A 15,980-nucleotide genomic window follows, 5' to 3' on the forward strand; every position below is an offset into this window, starting at 1 on the left:
ACATACCGGAGGACATAACTGGAGAACGGGGCGGCGCCCAGGGATAATAGTAAGTGCAGTGAGATCCCTGGGCGCCGCTGTATATGTCATGATACTTAGTTCACAATGTTTGGACCGATAATTTTTTATTTTTTTTTTAACCCCTCCAGGTTACTGGGGTTACTAAGCATTCCTTATTCAGAATGCTATTATTTTCCCTTATTACCATGTTATAAGGGAAAATAATAATGATCAGGTCCCCACCCCGACCATCTCCTAGCAACCGTGTGTGAAAATCGCACTGCATCCACACTTGCTTGCGGATGCTTATGATTTTCACGCAGCCCCATTCACTTCTATGGGGCCTGCGTTGCGTGAAAAACACTCAAAATAGAGCATGCTGCGATTTTCACGCAACGCACAAGTGATGCGTGAAAATCACCACTCATGTGCACAGCCCCATAGAAATGAATGGGTCCGGCTTCAATGCGGGTGCAAAGCGTTCACCTCATGCGTTGCACCCGCGTGGAAATCTCTCCCGTGTGAAAGGGGCCTAATACATAGATACCGTAACAGAACCAAGCTTAATACATATTGTAGATATTTTACCAGAACCAAGCTTAATACATAGATACCGTAACAGAACCAAGCATAATACATAGATACCGTAACAGAACCAAGCTTAATACATAGATACCGTAACAGAACCAAGCTTAATACATAGATACCGTAACAGAACCAAGCTTAATATATATTGTACATACCATATCCGAGCCAAGCTTAATATATATTGTACATACCATATCCGAGCCAAGCTTAATACATACTGTAGATATGGTAACAGAACCAAGCTCAGTACCTGGCACCAAGGAAGAAAACAACAAATAAATATATTTGGACTATTTTGTCCTAATGCAGGCTGGGCAAAGCCGGTTAAACGCCATTTAATCCATAGGTCATCAAACTGACTAAAGCTAACTGCACACATTGCTAATTACGGGCAGGGCCCTATCTCCTTCTGTACCAGTCTGTAGCTCGTCTTGTTCATGCTTAGTGCAATTGCCTGTATTATGTATGTGCACCGCTTATCATATGTACAGCGCTATGGAATGAATGGCGCTTTAATAATAATTAGGCACGTTTCCTACACGCGGATTCTTGTGCAGAAAAAACGCAGTGTAATACAGCACCAGCAAAGTAAATGAGATTAGACAAATCTCATCTACACGTTGTTCTTTCATTCCGTGTGGAAATTGGCCTTCCGTGCCGATTTAGAAATCCCCAGCAGGTCAATTATATTTGTGATTTTTGGTGCGGTTTTCAACCTTTGCAATGGAAGAGTGAGATCTGTGGCAAAACCGCATCTAATCCACACCAAAAATATGTAAGTAACAGCTGACACCTGAATGGTTACCCTGGGCAATAAGAATGATCTTTCTGTTAGCCACTTTTGATAAGCTAGGCTCACGTATATTAAAGCTACCAGACGTTAATAATACAATGCCATTCAATAAAAAGAATACAGCGGACTCCAGTTTAATCTGCATTCATAAAGACCGCCGTTTGATGATCACGGCTGTATACACGCGCCACACATATGGACACACCTATACACACACTCGCCATACATCTGGATCACTAATACACACACTCGCCATACATATGGATGCACTAATACACACACTCGCCATACATATGGATGCACTAATACACACACTCGCCACACATATGGATGCACTAATATACACACTCGCCATACATATGGATGCACTAATATACACACTTGCCATACATATGGATGCACTAATATACACACTCGCCACACATATGGATGCACTAATATACACACGCGCCACACATATGGATGCACTAATACACACACGCGCCACACATATGGATGCACTAATACACACACTCGCCATACATATGGATGCACTAATACACACACTCGCCATACATATGGATGCACTAATACACACACGCGCCACACATATGGACACACTTATACACACACTCGCCATACATCTGGATCACTAATACACACTCGCCATACATATGGATGCACTAATATACACACTTGCCATACATATGGATGCACTAATACACACACTCGCCATACATATGGATGCACTAATATACACACTCGCCATACATATGGATGCACTAATATACACACTCGCCATACATATGGATGCACTAATATACACACTTGCCATACATATGGATGCACTAATACACACACTCGCCATACATATGGATGCACTAATACACACACTCGCCATACATATGGATGCACTAATACACACACTCGCCATACATATGGATGCACTAATACACACACTCGCCATACATATGGATGCACTAATACACACACTCGCCACACATATGGATGCACTAATGTACAAACTCGCCACACATATGGATGCACTAATATACACACTTGCCATACATATGGATGCACTAATACACACACTCGCCATACATATGGATGCACCAATTACACACATTCGCCATACATATGGATGCACTAATACACACACTCGCCATACATATGGATGCACTAATATACACACTCGCCATACATATGGATGCACTAATACACACACTCGCCATACATATGGATGCACTAATACACACTCGCCACACATATGGATGCACTAATATACACACTCGCCATACATATGGATGCACTAATATACACACTCGCCATACATATGGATGCACTAATATACACACTCGCCATACATATGGATGTACTAATACACACACTCGCCATACATATGGATGCACTAATATACACACTCGCAACACATATGGATGCACCAATTACACACATTCGCCATACATATGGATGCACTAATACACACACTCGCCATACATATGGATGCACTAATATACACACTCGCCATACATATGGATGCACTAATACACACTCGCCATACATATGGATGCACTAATACACACTCGCCACACATATGGATGCACTAATATACACACTCGCCATACATATGGATGCACTAATATACACACTCGCCATACATATGGATGCACTAATATACACACTCGCCATACATATGGATGCACTAATACACACACTCGCCATACATATGGATGCACTAATACACACACTCGCCATACATATGGATGCACTAATACACACACTCGCCATACATATGGATGCACTAATACACACACTCGCCATACATATGGATGCACTAATACACACACTCGCCATACATATGGATGCACTAATACACACACTCGCCATACATATGGATGCACTAATATACACATTCGCCATACATATGGATGCACTAATATACGCACTCTCCACACATATGGATGCACTAATATACACACTCACCATACACAAGTACTCCGTTATACACACACTCGCCACACACATGGACTCGCTCATAAATGTGTTCACTACATAGACATAGGACACAATCCACAAGTGGATATACACACATATGTAGAGTAATATATGCACACAGTGTATGTATGTAATGTATGTGTGTGTGTGTGTGTATATATATATATATATATATATATATATACACACACACGAAGAGACTCCACAGCACTCCATGGCATCAAGTAAAAAAAAAATACTTTTTTCACCCATATCAGTGTAACGTTTCAGTCCTCTTGCAGAAGAAAGAACCTTTCTCAAGCAAAGTTAATCTGAAAGTGACTGTGTTTATACAGCTATACAACAGTATTGTCCTCACTAGCCAATTATTACAAAATCACCATATAATATCTACATGATTATATCAATTCATACATGATATAGACCGAATTATAACTGAAAAACATAATATACATGATTCTTAACAAAATTGTGATATACATCCATGTATTGTACATAAAACCTTCCATAATCTATAATTGGTAATTATGTAAAATTAATTGGCCTGTACAGCAGATCGTACTGCCTAATAAACAACTATCTGCTGCCCAGATTATTGACTTTCTATGGAGATTGCTGTATCCATTGCTTGTCCCCATACAGTGGACGTGATTGCTGCATTTAAATGCGGCCCTCATCTCCGCTGATGATCTGACGGTGATTGGGAGTGTCTGTCTCACCTGCCAGATAATCAGTCTGTGTGAAAGGGCCTTTAGGCAACTTTCACACTTGCACTTTCCCTTTCCACTATTGAGATCCGTCATAGGTAAAATGCTTTTGTTTTGTCCCTATTCATTGTCAATGGGGACAAAACTGAACTGAACAAAATGGAATGCACCAGAATGTATTCTGTTCCGTTTGGTTGCGTCCCCATCGCGGACAGAATAACGCTGCAAGCAGTCTTTTTCTGTCCGCGATGTGGTGCGAAGCAGGACGGATTCATCCTGACTCACAATGTTAGTCAATGAGGACAGATCCGTTTTCTCTGACACAATAGAAAACGGATCAGTCCCCCATTGACTTTCAATGGAGTTCATGACGGATCCGTCTTGGCTATTTTAAAGATAATACAACTGGATCCGTTCAGAACGGAAGCTGGTGTGAAAGAAGCCTTAGTCTGCAGAGAAATGTGGAGGGCATACAGTACGGTTGTCACTGCTGTCTGCACTTCACTCTCTTCTTCTTCTTCTTCCTCCTTCTACCACACCAAATAGGTTCTGGCCCCTCTCCTTCCTGATTCGTCCCTCTCTCTTCTCCTGCACACTCCATTGCTCCCCTGCTCTATCCAGTGGGGAAGGATGGGTCCAAGCAGGAGGTTGTTGGGTCCACACAGTGGTTGTAAAAACGGCTGCTTCATGTGTAAGGGGGTAAGTTCCTCTAAACCTTACACATGTGTTAGCTGGTATTAACCTAGTTTACACCAGTGGAGGATAATCATATGTGAAGTTTGGGTGGCCATGGACCCCTGGGAGCCTTGGGCAAGCCATAGGATAATCCGCCATTGACTGCTACCGACTGGAACTGTAATGTCTTTAGAGACAAATTCAGATTCTGTTTGGTATCGGGGTTGATTATGGAGACCTGGTGGTTGGAGTGTCAATCCTGCTTTTGCTGTGGAGTGACACACCGCCCCCAACTGCTGTCATGATCTGGGAAGCCATCATGTACCAGTCGGTCACCCCTAGTAGTGACTTGAGGGACACTAACAGCTCAGCGATATGTGCAGGACATCCTGCAGCCACATGTGTTGTCTGTCATGGCAGGGTCTCCAACTGCCATTTATCAGGAGGATAGTGCTTGCTCACACACAGCAATGTGTCAGCCATATTACAACATTTCCTTGCCCTGCCCGACCACTATATTTATCGTCAGTTGAGCATTTATGGGACCAGCTGGAATTCCAGCTTTAACAACCTTTTAAGTGTTCAAAAATGTGCTATGGGGCCCTGTAATTTCTAGTTATGCCAATGTATATGTATGTAGTGATAAATATTAGACTAGAGGGGTCTGACCCATTCCCCTGTCCCTCCACACCAGTATGGCTCATGGAGTTGTATAGAACATCAGCAGATCCTTGGCCACTATGGATGTGCTGGAGGGTTAGCATCCGTTCCAGCCATGGGTGGAGGACGCACAACTAGAAAGGTGTACATCAACTATCATGTCAATGGATTTAAAAGGATGGAATACTTCTTTACATCTTGTTTGACACAGTATGTTGAATATTCAATCTGTAAGAAAAGCAAAGTGATGACCTGAATATTGGAGGAAGCAGACCAGATGGATAATATTTAGAGCAGGAACACCTACAATGTCCGAAGGAAGCAGAAGGCATCAAAACATGCACATTTCTAGAAATTCCTGAGTACTAAAAACCCAATGTAGAACACTTATATCTGTATTTCTGTATGTGCATCTCTTCTCAGATTGGGATCAGATTCAGACAATAGACTCTCTGCTCAGGAAAGGTGGCTTCAAAGCTCCAATTACTAATGAATTTAGAAAAAGCATCAAACTCACAAGGTAAGTAGTACCCAGGGGCAGACTGGGAACTTAAGGTAGCCCCATTTTGTAGTCAGGTCCTGTCCTTCTACTCCAGTAGCCCCTGGATGGCAATACAGTTGAATTCAGGAGTCTGGAAGGGAGCGTCAGATAATTACTTAGCTTGCTGGTGGCAGTGAGGAGGGTTCAGACTGCCTCCTGGGCATTGGCCCCCGGAAAGCTTCCTTGTAAGGTCTATGGTCAGTCCACCCCTACTACTGTAAATTCCTCTAAAGGGATTTAATCTAAAAAAAAAAAACTTTTTTTTTTTTTTAACTTAAACAGACTCTGGGAACTTTATCTGATGGGTGGCTTCCCTACGCCCTTTGTCCCCAACTTATCTTTTCCTACACACTCAAACTCTTTCTATCCAAGGAGCTGAAATGTGAGCTCTTGGCTACCAGATTCACATAAATGTAGAGCTGTCTTAGCTGTCCTGTGCCCGCCTCTTACTATATTTTTCCATGGTTAACAGAATAGCTCAAGCCAGTCCAGAAAATCAATTTTAAAGGGAAGCTGTCACATTGAACATGGTGTCTGAGCTGCAGGCAGCATGTTATAGAGCAGGAGGAGCTGAGCAGATTGATATATACCAGTAGTTTTGTGGGAAAAGGTCCAGTATAACTTGTAATTTTATATATTTATATCCATGCTCATTCTGGGCTTTTAAGTCCTGGAGGTGGTCCTATCAGTGACAGCCTTCTCTCTATGATTGTGTATACAGAGAGAGCTGTCAATCACTGACAGGACCGCCTCCTGGACTTCAAAGCCCAGAATGAGCAGGAATTTAAATGAATGAAGTACAAGTTTTACTGAATCCTTTCCCATAAAACTATATATCAATCTGCTCTATAACATGCTGTCTGCAGCTTACATTACATTTTCATGGTGACCGGTTCCCTTTAACTTTGTATGTACTGACTTAAAGGATAACTGTCATATTTTTTTTTTTTTTTTTTTTTGCTAAAGTGTAGGGCAAGTGATAGCTAACAATTTTGCAATAGACTTTATTTAGCCAAAATGTTTATTTTTGGTAGAAAACTGGGGCTGAAATGGCCCTTAGCAGCACTCTTCAAAAGAGCGTTGCTAAGGGCCTTCCGTCTCCGATTAGAAAAGACGGGCTGTGCAGATGCTGTGCTTCTGCCTCGTGCTTCCCTGGGAGACAGAAGGCTGGGCACAGGAGTCTTAGGAGTTAAAATTACATTTATATTCCCCCTTTCTATGCAATCTAATGCTCCGTTACATTCACTGATCTGCGATCCCTGTGATAATAATTCATGAATCAGCCGCCGGAAGTAGAAGCACTGTGCGCAGTGAGCCGGCGGCTGATTCATGAATTATTATCACAGGGATCGCAGGTCAGTGAATGTAACGGAGCATTAGATTGCATAGAAAGGGGGAATATAAATGTAATTTTAACTCCTAAGACTCCTGTGCCCAGCCTTCTGTCTCCCAGGGAAGCACGAGGCAGGAGCATAGCGTCTGCACAGCCCGTCTTTTCTAATCGGAGACGGAAGGCCCTTAGCAACGCTCACTTGAAGAGTGCTGCTAAGGGCCATTTCAGCCCCAGTTTTCTACAAAAAATAAAAGTTTTGGCTAAATAAATTCTATTGCAAAGTAGTTACCTATCACTTGCCCTACACTTTAACAAAAAAAAAAAAAAATATGACAGTTATCCTTCAAATCAAAAGATAAAATTGTGAACTTAACTCAATATAATATACAATACAGATATGCATAAAACGGTGGGATAATTGTCCAGAACGAGTGGATGGTGGCATAGAGGGTACTAAGGAGGGAAATCTTTCCCTACATAGGCCCTATCTACCTGAGGGCCCTGGGGTATCCCCTAGTGGTGGGGACCCTCTGTCCTCGTTCCTGGCCTGTGTTCCCTTAGTTCACCCTGAACAAATAAAAGTACTTATTTCCCAAATGCTGTAACATTGTGTTTTCTTTGACAGGTACCGCAGTGAGAAGGTGACAATCAGCTACACAGAATACATGGCCTCCCGCCAGAATGCACAGCAAAATGGCACTGTGCATGCACTGCCTCATTATACGCATTACTCCTGACACAGCGCTGCCCGTGTCGCAGCCCTGCCCCCCGCTCGCCGGCAATGCCTGTGATCTCCTGACATCTGACTCCTCCTCAGCCCCCTCCTCCTGGTCCAGTTACCTATACTACTGCACCATCCTATGAGCTTCACCAGAGGAGGGCGCAGTGCCCAGAGACTCGCAGACACAAGCAGCCTTACCTCACCCCGCTCTCTCCAGGGACATGGAGTGGGAGGGAGAGCTAAATAGAAAGTTATGGTCTCCTTCAGCCCCTCCTGTGTTAGGGGTCACTCCCCCAGAAAAAGCACTTTTAGGTTTTTACATTCAGTATTCATTTTTTTTTATATACACATATATGAATATATCTTTTTTTAACCTAAAGAACATGCCCTACTTTGAAATAGGCTCCCTTATTTTCCAAATTTGCCTGTAATGGCTTTTAGTGTGTTGCTTTGACAGCTCAGCACGGGGCTGTAGGTGTGACACATTGGGAGCGAGTAGTGCACATGAGTTTGCCAGGGACGTCAGTTTCCATGTATCACACCTTACTTCAAGTGAATCCTGACCCGTTCTGCCTTAGAAAGTCTCAATACTGCATAGGAGTACCTCTTTCTATGCAAATCTGAATACATTCTACCTCTTTGTTGTCCCATTTATGAAACAAGTCTGTGGAAAGCTGGACTGTTGGGAGGTGTCCACCTTTAATTAAAGGGATAAGGGATTTTCTGGGAGTAGAATATTGATTGCCTATCCACAGGATAAGTCGTCAATATCTGATCGGTGGAGTCATCCAGCACCACCACCACCACCACCGATCAGCTGTATGAAGAGGCTGCGGCGCATCGGTGAGCAGACTCCTTGCAGCTCACCAAGCACAGCGCCGTACATTGTATAGTGGCTGTACTTGGTACTGAGGCTCAGGCTCATTCACCTGAATAGGAGTGAGCTGCACCTGGGCCAGGTGACCAATGGATGTGACGTCAGTGGCCTAGGAGGAGGCTGCAGCACGCACTTCGACCTCTTCAAACAGTTGATCGGGAGGGATTGGCGGAGTTGGACTTCCACCAATCAGATATTCTTCTCCCAGAAAACCCCTTTAGAGGGTTCTAAACTTTATTTCCAGCTGTTTAGTCCTAAAATAAAAAAGACTTCTTGTTTCTATTTCCCATTATTTTCCAGTTCTATTAACACAGTCACCAATGTTAAAGGGAATCTGTCACCAGCGACCTCGCTCTCAAACTGCACAGAAACATAGCTGTGGTTCACCTGATTAAAACACATTTTTTCTTTTGTTGATCTGAGGGTCCGTTCATGAATTATGATAGTTTTTCTTAATATGCAAATTTGTAATTTAGTGCAATGAGGGTGTCGCCATTGCTCTTATTGCACACAAGCTCCGCTCCTTTCTGTGTCCTGCTCTTCCCTGGCTGCTTTGATTGACAGGGCCAGGTGGTGGCAAAGCAGTGAGGGAAGGGCTGACCACAGAAAAGAGCGGAGCTTGTGTGCAACAAGAGCAATGGTGATGCCCTCATTGCACCAAAGACCTAATTTGCATATTTAGAAAACATATCATAACTAGGGAACAGAGCCTCGGATCAACAAAATAAAAACTGTATTTTAATCAGATGAACTACTGTATGATAGTATGTGCAAACAGTTTGATAGAGAGGTTGCTGGTGACATACTCCCTTTAACAATGAATGTTTTATGTCTGGTTGCTATGAATATATCCATGATCATTTTTTATATATGGACATACATTTTTTCCTTTATTCTAGACATAATAATATGCAAATGCATTCTATTAAAACGTGTCAGCTTTATGAAGCTGTCTAAAAGACTCACATCAACCAATCACAGTGCAGCTTTCATTTCATATTCTGCTCTTGAAAACTAAATGCTGTGCTGTAATTGGTTATTCTGGGCAATAAAGACCGTTTGTTTTTGTTTTTTTAAATCGGCCCCCATTAGGTCTGCCTAATAAAATCTTAATAAAAATGAAACACAATTTCAATGGAGGTCAATACATAATACTGGACGTGTCCATGTCAACCAGCAGAGAACATGCGGAACACTGTGCAAAAGACCTTTTTATTTCCAAGACCAAACAGCTTTATTTATAAAAAAGGTTTAGAACCCATTTAAGTAAAACCCACTGTTGACCCATAGCCGAAAATGTACTGTAAACTAAATGAACGTGATAGTTACCTGACAGCCGACAATCCAGTACTGGGTCATAGTGGACATCATCCTCTCCCGATAGCCATGTCTTCAAATGGTCCTTAAAGGGAACCTGTCACGTTGAACATGGTGTTTGAGCTGCAGGCAGCAGGTTATAGAGCAGGAGGAGCTGAGCAGATTGATATACAGTTCTGTGGGAAAAGATTCAGTAAAACTTGTATTCTATTCATTTAAATTCCTGCTCATTCTTGGCTTTGAAGTCCAAGGGGCGGTCCTATCAGTGATTGACAGCTCTCTCTGTATGCACAGTTATAGAGCGAGAGGATAGGACCGCCTCCTTGACTTCAAAGTCCAGAATGAGCATGGATATAAATGTATAAATTGCAAGGTATACTGAATGTTTTCCCACAAAACTACAACCTGCTCAGCTCCTCCTGCTCTATAATATGCTGCCTGCAGCTTACACTGCATTTTCATGGTGACAGGTTTCCTTTAAGTAAGTGGCAATACTTACTATGCACAGATTTGGTGTCATCAGCAGGATGAGCTCCGCTGCCGTTCCGACAGTCAGTTCCATTTCTTGCTGACGTCCTGTCATCGCAGGAAATTGCTGGGAATACCACTCGGTCAGTGACTGGCTGCAGCAATGACCCAGCTCAGCCTATGATTGCCAGAGGGGCATTTTCATCCATTTCCTTTTGTGTCAGCAGGAAGGGCAGGGGCATCAGATTAGCAAGGTGGGCATAAACTTTTTTATTTTTTTAACCATTTGCAGCCTACATTTTCATTGGGCTAAAAAAAAACTTTAACATGACATCATTTTCTCATAGGTTGAATGTTACTTTTCAGAGGAGGTAGGCAACCATTAGGGCTGCCATTCAGTGTTTTAATCCCGCATACGACGGGTCCGCAATACACGGAGCACCAGCCGTGTGCACCTCGCATCACGGATGGGGACCCATTCACTTGAATGGGTCCGCAAACCTGGAGATGCGGTGCGGAACCCCACAGAAACACTATGGAGTGCTTCCGTGGTGTTTCTGGCTGTGCCTCTGCACAGCAAAAAAGTAGTGCATGCACTACTGTTTTGCGGTGAGGACCATCGGATGCGGATCACAGACCCCATTTAAGTGAATGGGTCCGCGATCCGCATGCGGCTGCCCCACGGTCAGTGCCTGTGCATTGCGGACCGCAGTTGGCGGTCCGCAGCACGGGCCCGGCGAGCACACGGTCGTGTGCATGAGCCCTAAAGCAAATCTGCCTTGTTATGCACCAAAACAGCCTCCTGGCTATATGACTGCATTCTACAGAAATTTTTATGGGTTTTCCCATTATACAAACCTATCCCCAATCTTGTCATCTCATGAACACAGCTGAGACCCCCACTGATCCCCCTTCCCCTGAATAAATGGAACGCAGGTTGAGTATGCACATTGCCGTTCTATTCACTATCTATGGGTCTGCTGGCAGTCCTATAGCGCATGAATGGAGTGGCAGCATACATGCTATTTAGGGGAAGGGGACCTCCCTTCTCATGAACAGTGGGGGATCCAATCTGATGCTTATCTGATAAGTTTGTATTGTGGAAAAAGCCCTTTAAGTAAGGAAGGATAACCTTTATGGTAACTGTTATAAATGGTCTTAATGTGGCTGTCCACATGTCACACCATTTGTTGTTTTTAGGACCATCATTTTGTGTGGATTAATTTCTTAATGAATTGTTTTAGAAATCGCTGCTCAGTTTTGCTGATAGAGAACCAAATCCCCTCTATTGGGGTAGAGTTCTAAGATACATTTCTGGCTGTCTACGGTCACCACTAGAGGGAGCTGAGGAGCTGATTGCATACTGTCTTATTATTGTCATGCTTAACCAGCCTGGAGTTAGCTCCTCCTAGATGTGGCTGATATAAGTGGACTTTTTTTTCTTTGTCTACTCAGTAGCACCTTTTCTCATAGCTTGGTGGTGTGCTGTTCCTCTGTTATTTCTCCTGAAAATGTAAGAATAAATTGGCAACTGGTCGATACCATTCAATTTTCATAGGGGAGTGTCCCTACAACATCTAAGGGTAAGGCTTGATGGCATGGCTTGGCCACATGATCGAGCTGTACCCTAAAACTGCCAGCACAGATAACACCCAGTTCATTCATACTTTTCTAGTGGAAATAACAGGGACAAGCTCTAAGAAAAGGTGCTCCAGAATTGTATTCATTACAGTAGACCGGTCACGAGAGCAGATTTTCTAGTTTTCTGTAAGAATCTGCCAGTACTTTGGACCTATTTAGATTAAAATAAAATAAAATAAGAAATGTTCATTGGTGGACATTCATTATAACAGTTGTCACCCAGCTTTCCAGGGACAGATATAAACGAATGGCTGACGGGACAGGTGTATTTAAATTAACATATACTTCATGGTTATATTTTTTTAGATTTTAGCAGGAAATTTGGTTTCTTCTCTAAGCAAGTTAGGAACATGGAAACTCCCGTCCACCCTAATCGGAGTGCGATACAACACCCACTTATCCCTTTTATCATTACGACCTTACTTATACTCCATGAATTCTACGTCTACGATGACGTCTTTTATGACACTTTTATGCCTGCTGGCAAACTGGAGAGGCAGCTCAGGGGACGAGTGTAAACTTGTGTGGCAGAGACAGGGAGAGAGGATGGATTTTGCACATGAAATGTCAGACTTCCTTGGTGTCAAGCTTTGTCTTCATCTTTGTCCTGCCAGAGAAGCCACCCACTGGCTTCCCTGGCAGCAGATTGATCAGTATCCTGCCAGGCGCATCCCCTCCCTCCCTCTGAGGAATCATGGAAGATCGGTTTTCCTTTCATGCTGCTGAGAATAAATTGAACTGATTGGATCAGGCAATGAAACGTAGTGTTGTCATGATTTAGAAGTCCTGTGCCTTTTTCATCAGCATTGAAATGCATGAGAACATCTCCAGAGGAACACTCTGAAACTTTTAGACCTCTTTCACACGGGCGTCCCGGATTTGCTGCGGATGCATCGCCTGTGCATTGCGGGAAAACCGCGCGAGTAGACAAAACTGACTGCAATTGCGTTCCGATGTTCAGTTTTTTCCGCTCGAGTGCAATGCGTTTTGCACGAGAGTGAGAAAAAAACTGAAGGTGGTACCCAGACCCGAACCTGGACTGAAGTTTGGGTTAGGTGTTCTGTTCATTTTATTATTTTCCCTTATAACATGGTTATAGGGGAAAATAATAGCATTCTTAATACAGAATGCTTACTAAAATGTGGCTTGAAGGGTTAAAAAATAAAAATAAATGAACTCACCTCATCCTCTTGTTCGCGGAGCCGGCATCGTCTTCTTTCAGGACCTGCAAAAGGACCTTTGATGACATAATCGCGCTCACCACGTGGTTCGGGTCTGGGTACCACAGTCAGTTTTTTTATAACGCGCGTGAAAAACGCATTGCACCCGCACGATGAAAACTGAACATAGGAACGCAATCGCAGTCAAAACTGACTGCAATTGCGTACCTGCTCGCACGATTTCCCCTGATCACAGACGCAATGCATCCGGACATAATCCGGACATGCTCGTCTGCAAGGGGCCTTACAGTTCTGGAATGTATTGGATAACACTGGCATAATGCTGTCAGTGTTATCCAATACATTCCAGAACTGTAAGGGTTACATAGCATCATAAATCAATATAATGCTATGTGAATCCGTGCTGGGAGGTCAGGCCAGGTGCTGCGATGCAGACTCGCTGCGGGACGAACGCTCATCTGCATGGGGCCTTAGTGTCTTATTTTTTTTGCCTACTGTATGTGTTTTTTTTTAAAACAAACGTGTACATGGTGTTTTTCATAAGAATAAGACATGTTTTATTTTTTTACTGGACCACGAAACTGACTTACTTGCAGCTCCATTGAGATGAATAGGTCCACATCCAATCCGCAAAAAAATAAGTGAATGCGGACCAAAACTATGGCCGTGTGACAGAGGCCTCAGGGTGCTTTCACACACACACAGGTTTTTCTCTGGCATTTTTCTTCACTTTAGGCCTCATGCACATGACCGTTCCATTTTTTGCGGTCCGAAAAACTGCGGATCTGCAAAAAACGGAAGCCGTCTGTGTGCCTTTCACAATTTGCGGAACGGAAAGGGCGGCCCATTGTAGAAATGCCTATTCTTGTCCGCAAAACGGACAAGAATAGGACATGCTATATTTTTTTTGCGGGGCCACGGAATGGAGCAACGGATGTGGACAGCACACGGAGTGCTGTCCGCATCTTTTGCAGCCCCATTGAAGTGAATGGGTCCACACCCGAGCCGCAAAAAAAATGCAGCTCATATGCGGACCACAACGGTCGTGTGCAAAAGGCCTTAGGGGTGTTTTGGTAGCATGTTTTTATTGTATAAACCCCACAACCAGATGTAAGCAAAAGGTCAATGGGAAATATGAAATATGTCTTTCTTGCTTCTTTTGTAAAACGCAGCATTTTTCCGATACTTTTTCTATAGGAAATAACACCATGAAGAAAACTAGTGATTAGTGTTGAGTGAACGTCTGTTTTCAAGTTCAGCATACAAGATTCGGGTTATCTAAGAATTCTGTCATGGATTCTGCTACCACGGACCATAAATTATGGTTCATGGTAGTGGAGTCCATAGCGGAATTCTTAGATAACCCGAACCTTGTACGCTGAACTTGAAAACAGACGTTCACTCATCCCTACTAGTGATAAGGCTACTTTCACACCTGCGGTAACCTTTTCTGACCGGCTGTTCCGGCGGGGGAACCGCCTGCCATATCCGTGCTACCGCTAGTCCCACCGTACCACCAGAAGTCCGCTCCGGTGCCATTCACTATAAATAGGGGGGGGGGGGGAGCGCAGAGTTTCAGCCGCAGCACGGCAAACATGCCGAGAAGCAGCCGGAATAAAACAACAGCACGCTGCGGTTTTTGACCGGCCGCCTCTCGGCTGGAACCATTATAGGAAATGGCAAGGGAGCGGAATCCGGTAGCACGGTAGACTAGCGGTAGCACGGATACGGCAGGCTGTTCCCCCGCCGGAACAGCCGGTTAGAAAAGGTTACCGCAGGTGTGAAAGTAGCCCAAGACACACAAAGGCTCCGCTTTCCTAATCCTATATAGACGGTGTGACCTGAGGCTGCAAATGCCGGCTGTTGGCCAAACAAAAAAAAGTTGCATGCAACAGCTGAAACCTGGCATTTATGCCGGAAATTGGCTGGATCACCACCAGACCTCATTGCAGTCAATGGGGATCCAGCAGTGCAGTAGACGATATGGCAACGCCGGATCCTGTGAGATCTGGCAGGCTCCGCTGGGCAGGAACAGCCTGCCGGATCTCCTAACGGAAATGTGAACATAGCCTTAGACAGGTTGTCTACACCTACACCAGATATATCACAGGGCCTAAGGCTGGATGATAAATATGCTACCGGGACAGACACTTTAGGGCTCATGCACACGAACGTATTTTCTTTCCGTGTCCATTCATTTCAACGGGTCCACAAAAAAACGGAAGTTACTCTGTGTGCATTCAGTTTCCGTATTTCCGTTCTGCAAAAAAAATAGAACATGTCCTGTTATTGTCCACATTACGGACAAGGTTAGGACTGTTCTATCAGGGGCCAACTGTTCCGTTCCGCAAAATACGGGATGCACACGGACGTCATCCGTATTTGTTGCAGATCCATTTTTTGCAAAAATACAAACGGTTGTGTGCATGAGGCCTTACTCTGACCCTATACCAACTACTGGTTGGCTTGAGACAGATTTTTATGACAGAACTGTGGCGCAAGTT

General features: G+C 43.7%; 1 protein-coding gene across 1 annotated transcript in view; it reads left to right on the top strand.

Annotated features, from left to right (window-relative positions):
* AMMECR1L (AMMECR1 like) overlaps positions 1 to 10,363 on the top strand; it is a 48,620-nt gene extending 38,257 nt beyond the window's left edge. Inside the window, exons 6-7 of the mRNA XM_044289945.1 lie at positions 5,821 to 5,917; positions 7,897 to 10,363. Coding sequence (XP_044145880.1) covers positions 5,821 to 5,917; positions 7,897 to 8,008 — 209 coding nt within the window. The 3' untranslated portion in view covers positions 8,009 to 10,363. The remainder of the gene's footprint in view (positions 1 to 5,820; positions 5,918 to 7,896) is intronic.
* The last annotated feature ends 5,617 nt before the right edge of the window (positions 10,364 to 15,980 follow it).

This window comes from Bufo gargarizans, chromosome 4 (genome assembly GCF_014858855.1).
Source record: "Bufo gargarizans isolate SCDJY-AF-19 chromosome 4, ASM1485885v1, whole genome shotgun sequence".
Classification (NCBI taxonomy): Eukaryota; Metazoa; Chordata; class Amphibia; order Anura; family Bufonidae; genus Bufo; species Bufo gargarizans.